This window comes from Oncorhynchus nerka, linkage group LG13 (assembly GCF_034236695.1).
Source record: "Oncorhynchus nerka isolate Pitt River linkage group LG13, Oner_Uvic_2.0, whole genome shotgun sequence".
Taxonomy (NCBI): Eukaryota; Metazoa; Chordata; class Actinopteri; order Salmoniformes; family Salmonidae; genus Oncorhynchus; species Oncorhynchus nerka.
In genome coordinates, this window is record NC_088408.1 from 67,859,332 (window position 1) to 67,881,353 (window position 22,022).

Sequence of the window (22,022 nt, forward strand, 5' to 3'; positions counted from 1 at the left end):
GTGGCCAAACATTTACCTTGTAAAATGTACTGTACCATCAGCCAGAAGGGTCGTCATGGTACATCGAATGCATAGGGGAATCTCATTTAAGTGAGTTTAGGCTACTTAAATGGAATAATTCACTTTTGGTTGTGTTCATCTCATGTTCTACCTTTTGTGGTCAAGTTGTTTGTTGTTGTGGTGTGTAGATGGTTACCTTTGTGGATGTGTGTACCTGTCTCCATTGAATATGTTGAAGGAACACGTGGATGTGTAGCCAGCAGTCATTGTGTAACAACATCTACCGAGGGACATTATTAGTAGTGAAACAGGCCATTTCTACTGTATTGGATCGTAAATACAAAGTAACGTGTTCAGATGTATTCATTTGCAGTGTCAATGTATGAAAGGCTTCCAAAGAGACATGTTTATATTTCAGCTGTGAGTAGACTTTCAGTTGATACATCAGCCAGATATGATGCTTTACAGTGTATGAATCCAACCCTGTATACTGTACAGCACTCAACAGAACAGTGTTTTTAGGTCTCGTATCAATATGCCCATACTGAATCTGCCTATGTTTCATATGACAGTACCTCATCATGTCATCCATCAGTATGTCTCATGTCTGTGCATCAAATGAATGTCCTGTATGTATTTGTGTATTATGTTCTTCAAATGGATTAGAGTTCTGTGCAGTAGTGCATGCAATAAGGGTCAAAAAGCAGAAGCAAGCACAGTTGAGATTTAGCAAATAGTCATTATTGGAAAATCTAAATCTGTCATAAGAACAGACCTTGGGTCATGTCTGAAAATGTTAGAACAGACTAAGATACTTTTAACATGTCTTATTTTGCTTATGCAAGTGCTTTGCTCAGTTTGCTGCCTTATTCCTCTTGGTTAGTATATACATTTCTTATTCACTAGCCCAGGCTGTGCTTGGTGCAATGTGTTTTAAGGCTTTTCTTCATTAGTTCATTCACTTATATGTTTCGTGAGTTTGTCACCTGTTTCATTTCTCTGTGAGGATTTCTCATATGGCAGATTTTTTGCACCCTTTACGAATCTGTCCTGGCTACCGAAATCCTCTCCCAGACCCATCCTCAGTGTGGCTGTCTATCACTGCCTTTGGTTCCTCCCACAGATTCCCGTTCAGAGCATGCCATTTCCCCCAGCTCACGGAATGACACTGCATGCCTTGCATCTGGCCATTCTGCCACAAATAACTAATTATGTTCTTATTTTGTCTTTTTTCCCCATTTTATTTTTTATTCACACACTGTGTTGTTTCCTGCCTGTTCTAACACCTTCAAAAACTAAACTCCTGAAATTTAAACAAAACTCTTCATTCAAATGCCAATCCAAACCAATCAACTCTGCGCTCCGCTCTGTGGCTGGACCGTTCTGGTCATACAGAAGTATTACAGGCGTCAGGACCTGGGAGAGGAGAGGGACTGCTGGGACCTACAGAGGGAGGTGGTGAGACAGAAGTCCCTGCGTCGTAAACGGCTCCACAGCATCCCTGAGGTGGCCGAGGACGAGCCCGACGGAGTCAATGGGATGGGTCATCATCATCAGCGCCTGCGCTTTGATGACGGAGGCAGGCCTGGTACACCCCGCATGCATCGAAGGGGCCCCCGTATCTCCCAGCAGGACCCCCATCAGCACAACCACCTCTCCCCCAGCAAGAACCACCGTCGCCTGCTGCAGCGTCAGCACTCCTCTCCCCGCTATGCCTACGCTTTCGAGGAACGCAGCCTGCGCCGGCTCACCAAGAGTCCTGACAGTGGCCTGGACTGTGGCAGCGAGGAGGAGGGCTCTTTGGGGTACAGGGGTTACCCCCACGGCAGCCCCATGAGGGGCCATATCCGCTACATCCACTGTGAGGGGCCGGTAGAACGAAGGGCTCTGGCTGCAGGCAGGAAGAAGCAGCTGACACGGCAGTGCAGCATGGATAAGGACTACTGTGACAGCCCTAAGATGGGCCACCTGTCTGACCTGAGGAACAGGGAGGTGCACTACAGGCCATCGCGGGAGCCAAGCCCCAGACACGGAGCCCTGAGCGAGGGCAGGCTCCACGAGCTGGACAGGGCCTATCACAGGGACCTTAGGGCCAGCTATGTGAACAGGCTCAACAGGGTCTCGGACCAGCCGCTGGTGTGTGTGACTCAGACTCTTATCTGCTGTATATTCCATCAGCAAGCAGTAAAACCATACCTTTATTCTTGGTGTTTTTTCTCTCTATGGGTCTCCCGCCTTTACTTTGATTTATTTTTGTTTTGTGCAGTATTCTGGCAAGTTATTCGTACATGTTCATGGTGATTCTTATTTGTAGTTTTTCATGTGTGTAGTTTGCTCGTTTTTAGAACGTTCAGTGAGTTTTTAATTGAAGCATTTTTGATTACCTAAAGGCCATTTCAAAAAGTTTTTTGTGTCTGATGTCTCTGAGGAGAAAGATTCATTTTAAAACAAAATGGCTGCTCAACCGTAATAGTTTGCATGGGGATGCGCTATTCCTATTCTGCTCCGCCCTCCTCTCTCAACCAGCCAGTGGGGTTGATATGCAGCTCTGACAGACATCTTGTCCATCCTATCCCACCTCTGACTTTACCCTGATTGCTCCACCTTCCACAGGGGATCTCAATTCCAGCATGTCCTGGCTCTCATTGCTCGTAAAGGCTGGAGTCCTATGACAAATCCAGCCTTTCCTAGTGGGATTACATCGAGGGTAGTCTCTCATAGCCTTTAGCTGATTTAGCCATCAGTCCATCTGCATCATGTTAGTGCTTGGCAGACAATGAACACTCCCCTCTTCATGTTTTCCCCCCCAAAAATTCAGCAGAATGTCCTCTACCTACTCCCATACCACACACAGCAGTGGTCAGCTTGTTGCTCGATTCCCCTGCCCCCATCTCTGTCCCATATATCCTGTATGACTAACTGGATGAGAAGCCTTTGGGCCTCAGTCTCTCTCTCTGGTTTGAGCCCCAGGCTGAAGTCATTCTGGTTGTGCTCAGCTAACTATGCCTTTCTCCATTCTATTCTCTTTCCTCTACTCGCTCACTCCCTCTTCTCATCAAGGAACAGACATGAGCAGAACAAAAAAAACAAATGGTCTTTAGCTAAACATCTGATCCTGTTGTGGTGTCTGGGGTTGATTTACTTTGGTTCTGTTGATGGTTTATGTATTTGTTTGTTCTCTTTATTTTATGGGTTTATTTATTACTCTTATTTTGCCTCCTTAAGGACAAATGGAAGTGACGTCATTTGCTCTTATAGTTTTGCGATCCTTTTGAATGGCTGGTTCGTTCTGTGAGGAAGGCAGTTTATTTGAACCTAAGCTGTATTTTCTCTCCCTCTAAAGATTATAGGGAACTCCCCCTCCCATGGATGCTCCCATGGCGACCGGCTGGACCATTCAGGGAGGAGGCCGGTCCACGGCGGCAACCCCCCACAGCGACGTCCCATGATGGTTCCTTCCATTGGTTAGTGCGGTCACCACATGACGAGATGCCCCGTCCTCCTCTGCAGGGACTGTTGTTGTGTATTTATTTTCCCCATGTGTTGCCTTACTCATGTGAGCTGAGCTGAACATCTCTCCCATAGACATATGACCTTAAACAACCATGTAGTTCTCTGTAGTGGTGTTCCCCTACACCTGGAGTTCAGTCCATCTTCATACCTCTTTATGGTCTTTCTGACTTGGCATAAGCAGGTCGGGGGAGGGGCTGCTACTGTTTACTTGGTGCTTCTAACAGAAAAAATGAAGAGATGTGTGGTTGTCGGTCTATAGCCTCTATATACTGTGATCCTAGAGGGCTCACCCGCTTTAATCCTTCCCTCTATCTCACACAGTGCAAAGCTTTGCTGTTTTACGTTGAAGAACTCCAGAGTACAACCTGTTTCCTTATCCCACCACCTGACCCCCCCCCCCCCCCCAGCAGCATGTCCAGCCAAGCTGTGGGCCAGAGCAGTGAGGGGGGGGCTAACAGTAACACTGTGATCTGATTGGTATCGTCTGTAGAGATCACCATGATGGAGAGTAACAGTGAGGGGAGTGAGGGGAACCTCTCACCTGGCAAGGAGGATGTTTACTATCACGGCAGTGTAGCTCGGCACAGGATATGGCATCATAATGGTATGTGGCCCAGCTTCTCTCTAGAACGAAATGAATAAACCTTGCAAGTGACAGAAAAGACAGTGTTACGAACCCTAATTGATATTAGAGGTGAATGGTAGTCTAAAGCTTGAGTGTGAATTTTACACTAGGCTGACAGGGAAGACCAGATGTACACTTTTTCTGGAGCTGAATAATAAGTGTCCCCTCCCCTTCCTGTATGTCTGCCTTCAGCCTCAATTCCAGGCCTCCCTTTGAGACCCCTCCTTCCTTCTTTACACCCTCCCTCTGCTCCTCTCTGGCCCTCCTCCCAGGGCGTATAGCCTCCCCCTGTTGACTCTGTGATTTTGCATGATGATGTTTACAGTCCAGTGAGAAGGAAAACCATTGGATGTGTAAGTGGACTGGTGTCTTGTTGGTATCACTCCATTGCACAGTGATGAACCTGCTGTCATCTAAACCAAACGTTAGTATTGTATCATTAAAGCATCATTCAACAGAAATGTTCACAGAATTGTGCTATTGAAACATTTGGTTCGTTCGTGCCAGGAAATCCATGAGTGACTGAATATCAGGGGGATTCTTTCCCCCTCACGGTCCCTGATATGCTCCTGATGAGTCAGGTTTCTGCTATGGCATTTGATGTTCTAATTTCTTTCGGGAATGTTAATTTGCCCTTTACCTTAATACTTTATTTCTAATGTGAGCATGGTTTTACACCTCTTGTATTGATAATGAAGTATACTTCCTCATTTTGAAGAGTGGAACGCATGCATCTGTTGAGCTCTGTGAGACGGTAAAACAGCAATGAACAGTCAGTCTGTTTCCCTCCATTATTGTGCATTGTCATCTAGTTACCTCTGCATCCCATAGCTTGGCATGACATGTGCTGGCGTCTCTCCTACTTGACCTCTGTCTAACTGTACCTGTGAGTGTTATAAAGGTACTCTGTTTGTTGTTTTGGTGTCTGTCATACCAGCATTCAGAGATGTGTGGGAAAAAACTGCCAATCTGTGCTTATCTGTCAATTATAGACAGCATAGACTTTGTAAAATAAGTATCTTGCTAACATATTCTCATTTAATTCAAATTTGTAGATTTTGCTCTGTAATTAGGGTCTTATAAAACAAAAACTTGAGCCAGGTGTTCCTTGAGAGGATGATAAACTTCGCAATGGACACAATAGTGTAGAATTACCATTCTTCAAACCCCTTTAAAGCTGTTTTTCACACATACATTTCATGGCCCTCTCCCCTGTCTATCAGCTCTGACAAAGTGACATCTTCTCGTCCCCCTACCCTCCACTCTACTCTGCTCCCCAGCCTGTCCTGGGCTGGCAGTAGCAGGGCTGGCAGTAGCAGCAGTGCCCTCTCCTATGTTTCAGATGGGTACGGCGGGCAGGGCCGCGGGCGCCGGTCGCCAGAATACTACGAAGAGTCAGAGCCAGAGGACCTGGCACGTATATTTGTGGCCCTGTTTGACTACGACCCTCTGTCCATGTCCCCCAACCCTGATGCTGCTGACGAGGAGCTGCCCTTCAAAGAGGGGCAGATCATCAAGGTATTTCCCTGATCCACACAGTGCTTTAGTCCTATCTGCTTCACTCAGACTAACAACAACAGGGCCTAGTGATGACTTACAGCAGGGTTCACCAACTGGCGGCCCACGGGCCAAATTCGTGTGGTTTTATTTGGCCCCCAAATATAATTTAGAATATTAAAAAAATATTATTTTTTTTTACATAGAAGACTGTAAAAACACCAGGGAATCAGCTCCAAGTGATTCTAATTTAGGAAATCTGTTCCCACATATCCCCATGCATAATATGTGATCTTATACAAAAGCAAGCAAGGTTTGAAATTATTATATTTTAGTCAAATATATCTGTTTGGGCTTCTTACATTCAATTTGTCTACAATTCAAACAGTCTACAAATTATTATGTTCTGACCCCCCAACCATCTGCTGAAGAGAAATGGCTGAATCTAAGTTGATGATCCCTGACTTACAGCATTATGGTCATTAACTTTCACTGAAATGGACAGGCCCAGAATTTGATATAATTCTGCATCTACACTTTGAATTTGCTATTAAAACAGTAATGGTGGTGGCAGTCTCTTTCTCTCCCCCCCTGCTAACATTGTTCTCTGTGCTGGTCAGGTGTTTGGGGATAAGGACACGGATGGTTTTTACAGGGCAGAGATCCGTGACCGTCCAGGTCTGATCCCCTGTAACATGGTGTCAGAGATCCAGACTGAGGATGATGAGATGATGGACCAGCTACTCAAACAGGGCTTCCTCCCACTCAACACTCCTGTAGAGAAATTAGGTAGTGCAGCACCTGGACTCCCACTTTCCGTTTTTTTTTTCTCTGCTACTCTTTCGCTCTCTACTTTGCAGTTGATTGTCTCTTCCCTTTCTCTTCTCTTCTTTCTCTAACTTTTTTCTTCTACACTTATGTCTTTTGCTGATGGTACTCTAATTTCTCTGTCTCTACAATCGTTTCCCTCTTTCTTTTTTCTCTCTCTGCTTTCCTGTGAAGTGAACTGCGACCGCTTCAAAGATGGCCGCTCAATAAACCGCAGGTCCCGAAAATCCAAGCGAGGTCTGTGTTCTCTTTAGATGCACTCTTCCTTCACCTTCACGCTTTTCTTCTTCCACCCTTTCTTCACTTTTCTTATGAGTGTTTGAGTAGGGAATTATGGGTATTTTCTGTCAGTCTCCAACATGCTTGTCTCCAGTAAAGTGGTGGGGGTGTTCATTATGGCTTTCACCATCATGTACCATGTATCATTGAAACGGAATCATTCATTCAGCCTTTGCCATGGTAATAGACAGTCATTCATGCCTAATCATACGGCATTACATTCTGTCATTTTAGTGTGGGAATTTACAACTGAGTAGTACAGTGAGTATTTCTAGTGTGTTACTTATCATTCTTATTGATTGTCTAGAGAGGAACAGGCGGAGTGGGCGTCAGCACCCCTCGTCCACACGTAGAATGGTGGCCCTGTATGACTACGACCCCAGGGAGAGCTCCCCCAACGTGGATGTGGAGGTACAGCACTGCTAGACCTCTAGCTTTGTATCCTCTTCTCCACGGCTCCACCCCCATTTACAGACCAGATGCCATCAGGATGCATGTGACTCAATACCTCTGTCCCTGCCCTTGATTGTATAACATGTTATAAACAGAAATAGACAGTCCATTCTTTATAAACTGAGAAAAAGGAATATGATCGGGAGTACATTTTGTCCAGGTCACAGTGTTTCCTGTATACACACCTCAGTTTTTCCTATATTAGACGTCTCACAGCTCATCAGAATAATTCAACTGTATGCTGTACTGTGTGTATGATGCTTTTGGAGGACCATCCTTGTTGAAGACTATTCCTGCTGTTATGGAGTCAGGTGTAGAGGTAGTTCTACCCTGTTACTAACCACTTACCTGCTTGCCTTGCCAACATTGCACAAATACACCAGCCATACTTACTCCCTAGATTTACTCCCAGTCTGTACCATTCATTTAGTCCCCATGTATTAGTAGCTTAACCTTTTCCTGTTGTACTTATGGCCCTTCCCCCTGGTGTCACTCACTCTCGCCTTTCTATTGGCACGGCCACACAGTACGGGAGAGACGGGCTGAATGAGGTGAGTGAGAGGAGCGTCCGCTCTGTGTTTTCTCTGTATCTGTTGGTGGAGTGTTCAGAAGAGGTGGTCTTCACATGGTGGATTAGGCTACAGTTATACCCCTCTCATGAACACAGCCCCTCACTCATAGCCTGCACTGGCATCCTTCCTCGGGTTGGTCTGTGTGTTGAGCAGTCTCCTATGTTTGGTTTGTGTGTTTTGGAGAGACCTGTAGGAGTGGGTAGTAGATAGTAGTGTGGTATGCCTATTGTCTGTGTTGCAATCCTGTTTTCAACCATCCAACACTTGATGCATTTGATAGTTGCAACAGTCTGCCAAGACTTCATTGACACTTCTAGATTTGCAATGCTTCTCAGTGATTGGAATAGGAAGTACAGCATTTCACACAAATTCAATCCTAACAATATCCATTGTGGTTGGGTTGTAGAGATAATCTTCAACAGATTCAAGCTGCTTTGTTGTAGAGAAAGCAGGTCAAACTCGAACATCTCACTGTTTTGACAGGCTGAGCTGACATTCTGCGCTGGTGACGTCATAACAGTATTTGGTGAAATTGATGAAGATGGGTTTCATTATGTAAGTATGTGAGATGTGACTTACACATAATGATATTTAAGGAGCACATTGTCTTCAACCAGCTTTGTGCAAATAAACACCAGTGGAAATGACAGTGATGGTAATCGTCGTCGTAGGATAAACAATTACAAATTGTCATTTTGTATCCCTTTTGTCTTGTCCGCTATATTGTGGAATCCGATGTACATTCTCTGCGAGTCACCCTGTGTGTTTGTGATCCCTCAGGGCGAGCTCAATGGACACAAAGGTCTTGTTCCCTCCAACTTTCTAGAAGAAGTGCCTGATGATGTTGAGGTTTTTCTCACTGACACTCCATGTAGAGATTCTCGATACCCGCAGGACGCTGCAGCGCTGATAAAGACCAAAAGGGTACATGCTCTCTCGCAGTACTAGCCCTCTGTCATCCATTTACTCCTTTCCGTTCCCTTAACCTCCTTACTCCTTTAGTGTCCCGTCTGTGCTTGTGTTTCATTTCTGAACGTATGATGGGAAGTCAGACTTCGGAGCATTATGCTGTAAACGTTGTTGATGTCTCAGAAATATAACGAAAACTATTAATACTTGACGGAGGTACTTTTTATTTTTGAATGTTGACTGCTGTGAAGGATTTTAAAATGTGGACATGTTCATATAGCGTTCTCAAAGAGAATAAACGGAAACAATAAAAGACAATTGTAACTTTAAATGTTTTTGCACATGCACATTTAGCATTGCGATACATCCTTTAGGGGTATTACCTGTGTTTAATCTAAAATAGGCTCTAATAGAGGAAATAGTTTTTGATGTACTGGAGGATGAAATATCTAGACTGTAGCAGCGTATGTTTTCTCTTTATGATGCATGAATTCCCCTTGAACCTTTTTATAGTGAACAATAAGTCTAGTACAGTATGACTTTTGTATTTGCTTCCTGAAGCCTTGTTTTTGTATATTGCTTACTTGTAAAATAGCATGCAAGATATCAAGAAGGTTACGTCGCTCTTTGACAGTATAATTTCGAAAGTAATCATAATACTAGCTGTAAAATAATGTGACTATAATTCTTTGTTTAACAAATAATTGCAAGTTAATGTTTGAATAACAGCAGGTTTCATCTGAAGTTTCTTGGCTGGTGTTCTAGTTTGTCATTCTCATAGTGCAGACTATTGAAATGCCATCACTGCATTTTTCTTTTCCTCACCCGCTTGGCAAAACAGAAGAAGAGTGTTCATTTCACACCTTAGAGGCTCTGTTTCCATCACGTAAGTGAGCAACTGAGGATACCAAGGTTACGCTCCCCTCGTCTAATGCAGATGACATGGGTTCCCCTTAGTTTCCGGTATGCAACACACACACACACTTTTTATGACCTTTATTATACCAGTTTATGTTTCAGTTCATTCATTTTGAATGGATGTAAATATTTCTCTTTTTTTTTTTTTATTAACCAGAACATTAGTGATAGAATACTGTGGAACACACCAGGATGACACATTTGATCCCAGTTGACATATTTTACCGTTTTTGTTTACATTTGAGTAATTTAGCAGATGCTCTTATCCAGAGCAAATTACAATTAGTGCATTCATCTTAAGATAGCTAGCTGAGACAACCACATATCACACTCGTAGTAAGTACATTTTCCCTCAGTAAAGTAGTTATCAGCGATGTCCGTGCTAATATTTGACGTGAGTTTATTGTAAAAGCATTCAGGTTGTTGTGTTAACTTATGAATAATATATGCCATTTAGCAGACTCTTTGATCCAAAGCAACTTAGTCACGCGTGTCATACATTTTACGTATGTGTGGTCCGGGAATCAAACCCACTATCCTGGTGTTGCAATGCCATGCTCTACCAACTGAGCTACTGAGCAAGTTAAGGACGACCACCCTAGCCAATGCATTAGACAAGAAGCATGGTATCTTCAGTTGTTTCTCTGGGTGTTGTACATTACAATGTCAGTCTCTCAAGATAAGACTCCTGCTGTAAATCATGGTAAGCTAAAAGGCCATTGTTGCACGTCTAGGTTGCCTCCCCGTAGTACTAGTGGTAACATTCAATCAGACTCTATAGCTAACATTCTGATAGAACGTCCTCTCTCCTTGAAGCAGTGCACCCTGCCACACTTAATCTACTCAAACTGCTCGAAACAAGTCAATGGGAATCAAATGTCTGCCAGACAGGCAATCCAATCAATCAGATACAATTATAATTGGCATTTCTTTACCCATAGATGCCCGAGATAGTGGTCCGCTCCACAATGCCCTTGTTAAGTTGTTAGTGGGGTGCACTTTTTCTTTCACATAAGGAATGATGCAAAATAGCAAAAAGAGCTATTAACATGTTTTTCTCATAGAAAGTGGCATCAATGAGATTTTCTAACCATATTTTTTAACGTATAATATGTAGTTATATACTACAGCCATATACTACTGTGCTAGAGACTACAGTCTCATGTTAATGGGATCTTAAGGATAGAGACTACAGTTTCATGTTAATGGAATCTTAAGGTTACATCTTTCCTAAGTGCAATTGAAAAGAAGCCTTTTAGCTCATGATTACAATTAAGGAATATGTAGATATTAGATGTTTACTGTAACCTAATTGTATATGAATGCCCTTTATATTTAAAAAGAAAATCTGCTGTCATGTGTTGTCCCATAATGTTAATACAATATTGCATCTCTTGTTTTTGTGTGAAAGGCATGGCCTTTGCCATTGATAGCCATTCTGGAGAATCTCAGTGCTATTGGTAAAGAGAGCAGTAGTATGTGGACATATTCTTTGGCATTGAAGTCTTTATCTTTTAAACCAGCTTGATGACAGACTGTGTCTACATGGCGGGGGGGGGGGGGTATACAGCACCTCAGTACACTAAAGAGACGACATCCGAGCATTGACAAGTTGAACTGGGCTGCACTATAAGGGAGATAGACTGATGAAGCCAAAGGTATGGTGGCCCTGCTGAGACAGAATGGACTGAGTGGAAGGGAGTAGTGACTGGGGTGCAAGAGGGCTGGCTTTTTAACCCCCCTGAACTGTCCCTTACGGGTCTTCCATTAGGTTCCGTTGGAAAAATCGAGTCCGCCCAGAAGAGCTGCCAACCCCAAAGTGCACCAACACATCCCCGGCACTGGCCCTGCTCCCGTGGGGCCTGGCAGTCCCATCAGGGGCCCCCGCGACTTGTCCTCCAAAAAGAAAAAGGGACTGCTCTCCAAAGGGAAGAAACTATTGAAAAGACTTGGCGCTGTAAAATAACCCCTTCATATACTTGAAGTATATTACCAACCACATCATAGAGGGCTCTATATTCAATCTGTAGTGCTGACGCGGTACAGATTCCGTGATAGAAATGTAAAGGTCATTTCCGATTGAGCAGTGTTTACCATGAATGCAGTCTCCACTAAAGCGGGTACATTGCCTTTAAATTTCAATCACGCTGAAAAGCTGAATTTCCTTGATGCGGATTGAATAGAGCCCTAGATCTCAAACACTTCCATTACTGTAAGTTCAGTCCTGTGAGAAGGAAGAAATCCAGTGGTTAAAGAGTTTGATGGCATTTAATAACCAGTCAGATGCTGTACTCTTACACATCTGTTGTTGTCTACTAGAAAACATTTATTTTTTAATTGCAGTGTGTATTTTGAATAAGGTCCAGGGACCTCATAGTTTGACATTTAATGTCATAAGCCAACCTCTCTGGTCATGTATATTTTGCTATCTGAAGCACAGGACTGCAATGCGATGGGATAAAATCTTGAATTGGCCAATAGTACGTAGGTGTGTGTTTGACTGAAGACTACAATGTCCCCCAGAATATGAGGTGTTTAAACCAGTCTCTTTAGGGCTGAGATCAAACGATAGAGCTCAGAATGGCCAGTCAACATCATACTTGATGAGACTACTACTGGTGGCCCTTCCTAACCATACACTTCATGTTGTAGTACCCAAATGAGGCAAGGAAAAGAGCAGTTTTATGGCCAGGCAGCTGAGGTCCTTGTATGGGAACTGTATGGGAGGTTTGCATGTTTTACCTGAAAGCACATCCAGAATGATCATTCCCACCCAACATTTGAAGCACATGCTAACTGATGGCCTTTTCTATCAGAACATGTTAGCAAGGCACATGTGCATGCTATGTCGGTGCATTTGATGACAGAATCTACACTGAGCAAAATGTACTAAATTAATTTTAGTAGTAAAAAGCATGTCCTCGTTTTCTTTACCTCCATACAGAATATTCCATACAAACCTAATTGTCAGATTGGTTCTCAGTTCAACTCAAGCCCAGGTACACATTTGACTAGTCACGACCTAGGACCTGAAGTCGAGATCTGTGCACTGGTCAAGTATGCTACATCTCCAGAAAGACCGAAGTCAGATAAGCAAGTATCAATTCCTAACAGCAAGTATTAGTTATTCAAACACACCAAAAGACCTCTGGACAAGCACATTAGATAGGAAAGGGTTTCTTTAAAGTTTTTTATTTATTTTTTAAGTAGTTGAATGGTCATGAAATGCCTAGTTGAAACCAACCTCCATGTATTTGCCTTATAAATGCACAATTGTTTGTGTCCAGTCAGTGGAGATTTTTTATGTCTTGTATGCATTCATGTCATTGCAATACATACTTCTAAACATGAAATATTTTTGCAAAAGATGTTTATCAAAGCTCGTGATGTGCATTTTATTACTTGTAAGAGTGTCATGTTTTCTGGAGGACCTGAGCATTATTAGCTTGTTTGAAACTTCAGAACGCCCAACTTTACACTCTTCATGTTTGTCCACATTAAAATGACAAAAAGAGAAAAAAAAAGAAGGAAGTGTGGTGAAAATGTAAAGGTGTAATTTAATGTTTTTTTTTGTCAGTACATTGTCACTATTTTGGCACAAAAAATTCAAGGCACTTTTATTTTGTTCTTCATGTTATATACAGTACTTGCAATGTGTTCATTCTGCATTCACAATCCCATTTTGACATAGGTTTGTGTACAAGACAATGGACAAGAAGGAAATGCAATTGAAGGCCGGCTCAATCAAAACTGTTTCCAGGATAAGTTTAAATCAGCATTCTTCCTGTGCAACAACAAAGCATGGTGTGAATTAATGTGCAGTTGGTTACCATTTTGTTTAAAACAAAAAAACAATTGTAGAGTACACTCCAAACTTGCATTATGCAGTAGGAGAATGTTGTTTTTGACTTATCCCAGACACAAGGTTTGATAGAATAACCTTCATTGGATGTAAGTCATATTAAGTTATTTTTGTTACATAGAAATTGTGATTTCAACAAGACAAGTCTACCTCCATAATGACCCTTAGAATTCCAACTAATTTGACTCCATGTTCACAGAAGCCAACTCCATTTCATTTATGAAACTGAGCTCTTTCTGTTTGCCCAGAAGTATTGTATTTGTGTCAGCCCCCAAATAGCACATAGAGTAGTGAATGTATGATTAATTGAAAGCCAATGTATTATATTTATCAAAACTATCCATGTTGAGTATGCAGATGTCCAGCCGTTTTCTGGTCCAGTTTGTATGTGAAATTAAACCTTTTTCCATCTGTTAAGAACCTCTTACACTATTTTGTTAATCATTTCATCTTTCCATTCAATTTACATCACTGTTTTGTTTTTGAACTACTACTTACATGAGATTTGAACTGAGACTGCCAAAAAAGAATGTATCAAAAGCATTCTGTATAACGTTCTGTACAATTCTCAGCCAAATAGGCATTTCAATCTACAGTTAATAGATGTACATCTTTTCCATAATAAGTTGTCCGTCATTGCTTCTATACATATTGTTTGAGTGACTTGCTCTTTTTGTACTTTGTCCATTTGTAAATTGTTTTTAAATGTTTATACTTGATTTTCAGACTGCCTTTTTTGTACATAAAAATTTATAATCAAACTGTGCAAAGCTTTCCCCATGGTGTCTTCAAAACCATGTTTTAAAAGTCTGCAATTGTGTGCTAGCTTTATGAAAAGAAATAGCCTATATTGGGGGTTACAAAATATTGTGTGGGTGTGCATGTGCAATTTTTTTTATAAAACTAATTTGATATTTTGTAATGCTGGTTGTGCCGTGTTTTATTTCCCAAATGCCATGGTGCAACAGCATATGTTTGAGTGGGACTAGAAAACAATGACTTGAATGTAACGATATTAACCGGTTCCTAATAGCGGTTCTGTTCCGGAACAGTATGGATCACTTTCGCTCCTGGTTCTGTTTCTATTCCTTGAAAACGTTTGTTATTTTCTGGTTTTGTTCCCTGAACCAGTTCCAACCTGTACACTACATGCCTAAAAGCATGTGGACACCTGCTCGTTGAACATCTCATTCCAAAATCATGGGCATTAATATGGAGTTGGTCCCCCCTTTGCTGCTATAACCTCCAGTCTTCTGGGAAGGCTTTCCACTAGATGTTGGAACATTGCTGTGGGGACTTGCTTCCATTCAGCCACAAGAGCATTAGTGAGGTCAGGCATTGATTTTGGGTGATAAGGCCTGGCTCACAGTTGGTGTTCCATTGGTGTTCAATGGGGTTGAGGTCAGTGCTTTGTGCAGGCCAGTCAAGTTATTCCACACCGATCTCTACAAACCATTTCAGTATAGGCCTTGCTTTGTGCATGAGGGCATTGTCATGCTGAAAGAGGAAAGGACCTTCCTCAAACTGTTACCAAAGTTGGAAGCACATAATTTTCTAGAATGTCATTTATTTGATAGCTTTAAGATTTCCCTTCACTGGAACGAAGGGGCCTAGCCCGAATCATGAAAAACAGCTCCAGACCATTATTCCTCCTCCGCCAAACTTTACAGTTGGCACTATGCATTGGGGCAGGTAGCGTTCTCCCGGCATCCGCCAAACCCAGATTTGTCTGTCGGACTGCCAGATGGTGAAGAGTGAGCCATCACTCCAGAGAACGCTTTTCCACTGCTCTAGAGTCCAATATCGGCAAGCTTTACACCACTCCAGCCGATGCTTGGCATTGTGCATGGTGATCTTGGTCTTCTGTGTGGCTGCTCGGCCATGGAAACCCATTTCATGAAACTCCCAACTAACAATTATTGTGCTGATGTTGCTTCCAGAGGAAATGTGGTACTTGTTAGTGAGTGTTGCTACCGAGGACAGATTTTTACACACTTTGTACTTCAGCACTTGGCGGTCCCGTTCTGTGAGCTTGTGTGGCATATCATTTCGTGGCTGAGCTGTTGTTGCTCCTAGATGTTTCCACTTCTGTAACGGCTGTTGGAAGGAGAGGACCAAGGTGCGGCGTGGTACGTGTCCATACTTTTATTCACTGAACACTATATACAAAAATTACAAAAGCAATAACCGAAACAGTTCTGTCTGGTGCAGACACAAAAACAGAAAACAACTTCGCACAAAAACCCAGTGGGAAAAATCTACCTAAGTATGGTTCTCAATCAGAGACAACGATAGACAGCTGCCTCTGATTGAGAAACACACCGGCCAAACAACAAAGAAATACAAAACATAGAAAATGAACATAGAATGCCACCCTAGTCACATCCTGGCCTAACCAATATAGAGAATAAAAGCCTTTCTATGGCCAGGGCGTGACAACTTCACAATATCAGCACTTAAAGTTGACCGGGGCTGCTCTAGCAGGGCAGAAATTTGATGAACTGACTTGGTGGAAAGGTGACATTCTATGACGGTGCCACGTTGAAAGTCACTGAGCTCTTCAGTCTGGCCATTCTACTACCAATGTTTGAATTTGCAGAAGAGAAAACATGGTGTATGTTTACATTTATAAGTTTATTCATTTTCCAATTAAAAGTGAAAACAATTAATACAAGGAAGTAATTGATGCAGAGGACTGCGATGGCTATAAAATTGGGACTCGCATGCCAAAGTGACGATTAGAGTCTGCTTGATGTTGCAACAAACTAGCCAGGTCCGACCATCCTGATATCGTGACCTTACAGTGCGAGACAAATATATTGACACCCTTGCACTTTTCAGAAATAGTTTCCTATTTCTTCTAAAGTAGCATGATATTTACCTTTTAGTTGGATTTTCAACATTGCAGAGACATTTCAATTGTTGCACACTTAAGTATTTTTTTTCAAACCAGGTGCTTTCCAATGGACGAGCTAAGTAAGAGGAAAGTCATCCAACAGCAACCAGGAAGCAGGTTCCTGATAATGATGATGCTCCTGTTTAATAAGGAAGAGGAAGGACTTCTAAGGATAAGAAATACATGTTTGTTCTAAAGTACGGCATGTTTATAGAGCACACTTCTTGCAAGTTTGCATTTCAAAGTTCTTCAATCAAAAATTCAAATAATAAATAAAATGGACAAATATAAGATAGATATTAAAATGAAACTAAACATTAAAATAATAATAGGGCAATAAAAAACAGTGAAACCAGTGAGACTGATGGAATTAAAATAAATAAGATAAACACAATTTTATAAAGCAAATAAACAATATCCGATTGATAAAATAGCACAATAACATCACCCTATGTAAAAGCCTGGCTATAAAGTTGTCTTGAGCTCTCTCTTAAAAATGTCTATGGTCTCTGACGCCCTCAGCTGCACCAGCAGGCTGTTCCAACAGGTAGGTATGGCCAAACCTTTGCCTGGTACTGTATGTAAAAATAATAATAAAGAAAAACCCTTGATAATAGTGAAGGCATCAAAACTATGAAATAACAGATATGGAATCATGTAGTGACCAAAAAAGTGTTCAACAAATGAAAATATATTTTAGATTCTTCAAAGTGGTCACCCTTTGCCTTGATGACAGCTTTGCACACTTTTTTGGTTACTACATGATTCCATATGTGTTATTTCATAGTTTTGATGTCTTGACTATTATTCTACAATGTAGAAAAAGGTAGAAAATAAAGAAAAACCCTGGAATGAGTAGGTGTGGCCAAACCTTGGTTGGTTCCAAAGGCCAGGACCATAAAGACAAGGCAGCCACACCAAATGTTTTAAAACATATGTTTTTAAACGTTGCATCCTGCTGAACTCGCCCGAGAACAGCAGAGTGGAGGAGAAGAGTCGGAATGTTACAAGAGGTCAAGTCAAATCTCAAAACAAACACACACCAGAACACATGGAGGTAGAATAATGCAATGTTGCTATTTTATCTGATAATGTTTTATATAAGAGAAATGTACATTTAAAAAATGTACAGTAAATATGATGAAATGTACAAAAAGAATACCCTGCTGTTGCTTTTAGTGTGATTAAAAATAAAATAAAAATGCAAACAGATTGTATTGCTGACTGATTGTACACTTGTAGGCAGAGTGACAACAGATACAGAACTTTATAAATACAGTTGAAGTTTACATGCACCTTTACCAAATACATGTCAACTTAGTTTTTCACAATTCCCGACATTTAATCCTAGTGTAAATTCCCTGTATTAGGTCAGTTAGGATCACCATTTTATTTTAAGAATGTGAAATGTCAGAATAATAGTGGAGAGAATGATTTATTTCAGCTTTTTTTTCTTTCATCACATTCCCAGTGGGTCAGAAGTTTACATACACTCAATTAGTATTTGGTAGCATTGCCTTTAAATTGTTTAACTTGGGTCAAACATTTCAGGTAGCATTCCACAAGCTTCCCACAATAAGTTGGGTGGATTTTGGCCCATTCCTCCTGACAGAGCTGGTGTAACTGTGTCAGGTTTGTCGGCCTCCTTGCTCGCACAAGCTTTTTCTGTTCTGCCCACAAATGTTCTATAGGATTGAGGTCAGGGCTTTGTGATGGCCACTCCAATACCTTGACTTTGTTGTCCTTAAGACATTTTGCCACAACTTTGGAAGTACGCTTGGGGTCATTGTCCATTTGGAAGACCCATTTGCGACCAAGCTTTAACTTCCTGACTGATGTCTTGAGATGTTGCTTCAATATATCCACATAATTTTCCTGACTCATGATGCCATCTATTTTGTGAAGTACACCAGTCCCTCCTGCAGCAAAGCACCCCCACCACATGATGCTGCCACCCCCATGCTTCACGTTTGGGATGGTATTCTTCGGGTTCCAAGCATCCCCCTTTTTCCTCCAAACGTAACGGTGGTCATTATGGCCAAACAGTTCTATCTTTGTTCCATCAGACCAGAGGACATTTCTCCAAATATTACGATCTTTTTCCCCATGTGCAGTTGCAAACCGTAGTCTGGCATTTTTATGGCGTTTTTGGAGCAGTGGCTTCTTCCTTGCTGAGCGGCCTTTCAGGTTATGTCGATATAGGACTCGTTTTACTGTGGATATAGATACTATTGTACCTGTTTCCTCCAGGATCTTCACAAGGTCCTTTGCTGTTGTTTTGGGATTGATTCGCAATTTTCACACCAAAGTACGTTCATCTCTAGGAGACAGACAGGGTCTCCTTCCTGAGCGGTATGACGGCTGCGTGGTCCCATGGTGTTTATACTTGCACACTATTGTTTGTACAGATGAACGTGGTACCTTCAGGCGTTTGGAAATTGCTCCCAAGGATGAACCAGACTTGTGGAGGTCTACAATGGCAATTGTCTGATTTCTTTTGATTTTCCCGTGATGTCAAGCAAAGAGGCACTGAGTTTGAAGGTAGGCCTTGAAATACATCAGGTACACATCCAATTGACTCAAATTATGTCAATTAGCTTATCAGAAGCATCTAAAGCCAGGACATAATTTTCTGGAATTTTCCAAGCTGTTTAAAGGCACAGTTAACTTAGTGTATGTAAACTTCTGACCCACTGGAATTGTGATACAGTGCATTTTAAGTGAAATAATCTGTCTGTAAACAATTGTTGGAAAAATGACTTGTGTCATGCACAAAGTAGATGTCCTAACCGACTTGCTAAAACTATAGTTTGTTATCAAGACATTTGTGGAGTGGTTGAAAAACTAGTTTTAATGACTCCAACCTAAGTGTATGTAAACTTCCGACTACAACTGTAAGTATATTTAAAACCAAATACTTTTGCTCAAGTACTACTTCACTGGTTGACTTTCACTTTTACTTGAATAATTTTATATTAAGGTATCTTTACTTTTACTCAGTATGACAATTTAGTACTTTTCCCACCACTGCATGATAGGGCCCGGACTGTGTTTAGGCACGTATTTGACAACAATCGTCTTAGATTTACACTGAACAAAAATATAAATGCAATGTGTAAAGTGTTGGTCCCATGTTTCAGCTGAAATAAAAGATCCCAGAAATGTCCATATGCACAAAAAGCTTATTTCTCTCAAATTCCGTGCACAAATTTGTTTACATCCCTGTTAGTGTTCTCCTTTGCCACGATAATCCATCCACCTGACAGGTATGGCATATCAAGAAGCCGATTAAACAGCATGATCATTACACAGGTGCAACTTGTGCTGGGGACAACAAAAGGCCACTCTAAATTTGTCCAGTTTTTTCACACAACACAGATGTCTCAAGTTGTGAGGGAGCATGCAATCTGTCTGCACTAAAGCTATTTCATTGGGAAGAACTGATTGGCTGGGCCTGGCTCCTGATTGGCTGGGCCTGGCTCCCCAGTGGCTGGGCTTGGCTCCCAAGTGGGTTGGCCTATGCCCTCCCAGACCCACCCATGGACACGCCCCTGCCCAGTCATGTCATATCCATAGATTTTACTTCAATTGACAGATATTATATGAACTGTATCTCAGTAAAATCATTGAAATTGTTGCATGTTGTGTTTCTATTTTTGTTCAGTATACATGATATCTGTATGCACCATTGTTTGTCATACTTTTCTGCTTATTTATATTTAGAATTTTACTGAAATGATTGATTAAATAAAAGACGTACTATTGTCTGCACTGTTTAGGGCCAAAGAGAGGGTTCTGCTGTAGTTGAGGGGTAAATCACCAAAGAGAGGGTTCTGCTGTAGTTGAGGGGTAAATCACCAAAGAGAGGGTTCTGCTGTAGTTGAGGGGTAAATCACCAAAGAGATATTTCTATATAAATCACAAGCTATACTGAGAAACTAGATGAAATGCAGAATGACTGTTTTACTATGTCTACTTTAAATAGATTCATGTTATTTCTCTGCTCAAGTTCCATGGTCTGTGCTGGTTAAATTAGATAAAATACAACTTTTTCCACAGAATGCACTGTACCTTTGAAATGGTCCAATCTCCTGTTAATGCAATCTATGTTTTCAGAACCATAAAATGTTGTAATAATAATATGTAATCAAACAGCATTTTGTGTGGTACACTTGCAATAAGATCAATAGGAAAGCTGTAATAGTCAACAAATTGAGTACAGAAAGGAAACACCATGTGTACGTTTAACCATTTATTACAGAATATAACAATGCATAGTCTTGGCGTTAGGGCTCTGCTCCTTCAGGGTAACTCACTGCCAGAGCCAAACATCTTATGAAGATGATACTATAACGACAGGCAATGAGCATGATATGCTATATCAAATCCCCTGTTGGAAGAAACACAGAACCCAGACAGATGGAGGCTGGGGTGGTGGGATATCAGAAACAGTGAGCTGGCACAATCATGATCATATTAGCAATACTGCAGGAACTCATGTAGGCTCCACACTATCAGAATTCCAATAGAGTGAAACTCATCACTGCTCTGGTTTCTTCGTCAGCGCTGTGGGCTAGCTCCGAGCTATGTTCCGCATACTCCTGCGTCGGAGCTGCTACTGCTTCTCAATCGGTCAACAGAGGTAGGGCAATAGGGCAATAATTAGGGGGGTGAAGCCGTAATCGATTGAGAAGCAGTAGCAGCTCCAATGAGGCCCTATACCAGATTGAACTGGTCGGCCGGCCAGATAGTGCGAGTCGGCCGAACTAGATGGGACCAGATGGCCGGCCAGATGGGACTAGTTTCAAATTCCTGTGTATTTGTCTGCTCACAGTGAACCACAAAGTCCAGCATTCATAGTGAATGCAGGTATCGCCCCGCTAGGTACAGTAGATGGGGCGTGCCCACAAGCTTGGTTCATGGTGTTGTTTAATTCAAACGACCGACAAATGACTGATCATTGGTTGAGAGAAATTGATGATAAAATGATTGTGTGGGCTGTTTTGTTAGACTTCAGTGCGGCTTTTGACATTGTCGATCATAATCTGTCGCTATAAAAGCGTACACCCCCTGCTATATTGTGGATAAAGAGTTAATTGTCTAATATAACACAGAGGGTGTTCTTTAATGGAAGAATCAGGAACTCCCCAGGGCAGCTGTCTAGGGCCCTTATTTTTTAAAATCTTTGGGTAAAGCCAGTGTGTCTACATATGTGGATGACTCAATACGATACACGTCAGCAACCATAGCAACTGAAATGATAGCAACACTTAACAAAGAGCTGCAGTTAGTTTCAGAATGGGTGGCAAGGAATAAGTTGGTCCTAAATATTTCAAAAACTAAAAGCATTGTATTTGGGACAAATCATTCACTAAACCCTAAACCTCAACTAAATCTTGTAATGAATAATGTCAGGATTTGGACAGGATTGTTCAGGTTTTGGTCACTAGATTCCCCCATTGTGCTTTTTGACTCTTTTGTTTTTCCCTTGTTCTAGTTATTAGTTTCACCTGTGCCTCATTTCCCTTTAATGTATTTAAACCCTTAGTGTTCCTCAGTTCTTTGCTCTGTGTTTGTATGTTAGCACCCGGGCATGCTGTGAACTTTTGTTTCTCTAGTTGGATTTTATTGAGGTACTCTGGTTTTGTTCTTGTTTTTTAAATTATTATT

The 22,022-nt window shown here is 41.6% G+C and overlaps 1 protein-coding gene across 1 annotated transcript in view; it reads left to right on the top strand.

Moving 5' to 3' along the window:
- LOC115139965 (RIMS-binding protein 2-like) overlaps positions 1-14,372 on the top strand; it is a 54,471-nt gene extending 40,099 nt beyond the window's left edge. The window contains 11 exon segments of the mRNA XM_065026616.1: positions 1,396-2,136; positions 3,344-3,464; positions 4,004-4,117; positions 5,481-5,656; positions 6,256-6,424; positions 6,638-6,700; positions 7,050-7,153; positions 7,723-7,746; positions 8,251-8,322; positions 8,548-8,691; positions 11,366-14,372. Of these exon segments, the coding sequence (XP_064882688.1) occupies positions 1,396-2,136; positions 3,344-3,464; positions 4,004-4,117; positions 5,481-5,656; positions 6,256-6,424; positions 6,638-6,700; positions 7,050-7,153; positions 7,723-7,746; positions 8,251-8,322; positions 8,548-8,691; positions 11,366-11,560 (1,923 nt within the window). The 3' untranslated portion in view covers positions 11,561-14,372.
- The last annotated feature ends 7,650 nt before the right edge of the window (positions 14,373-22,022 follow it).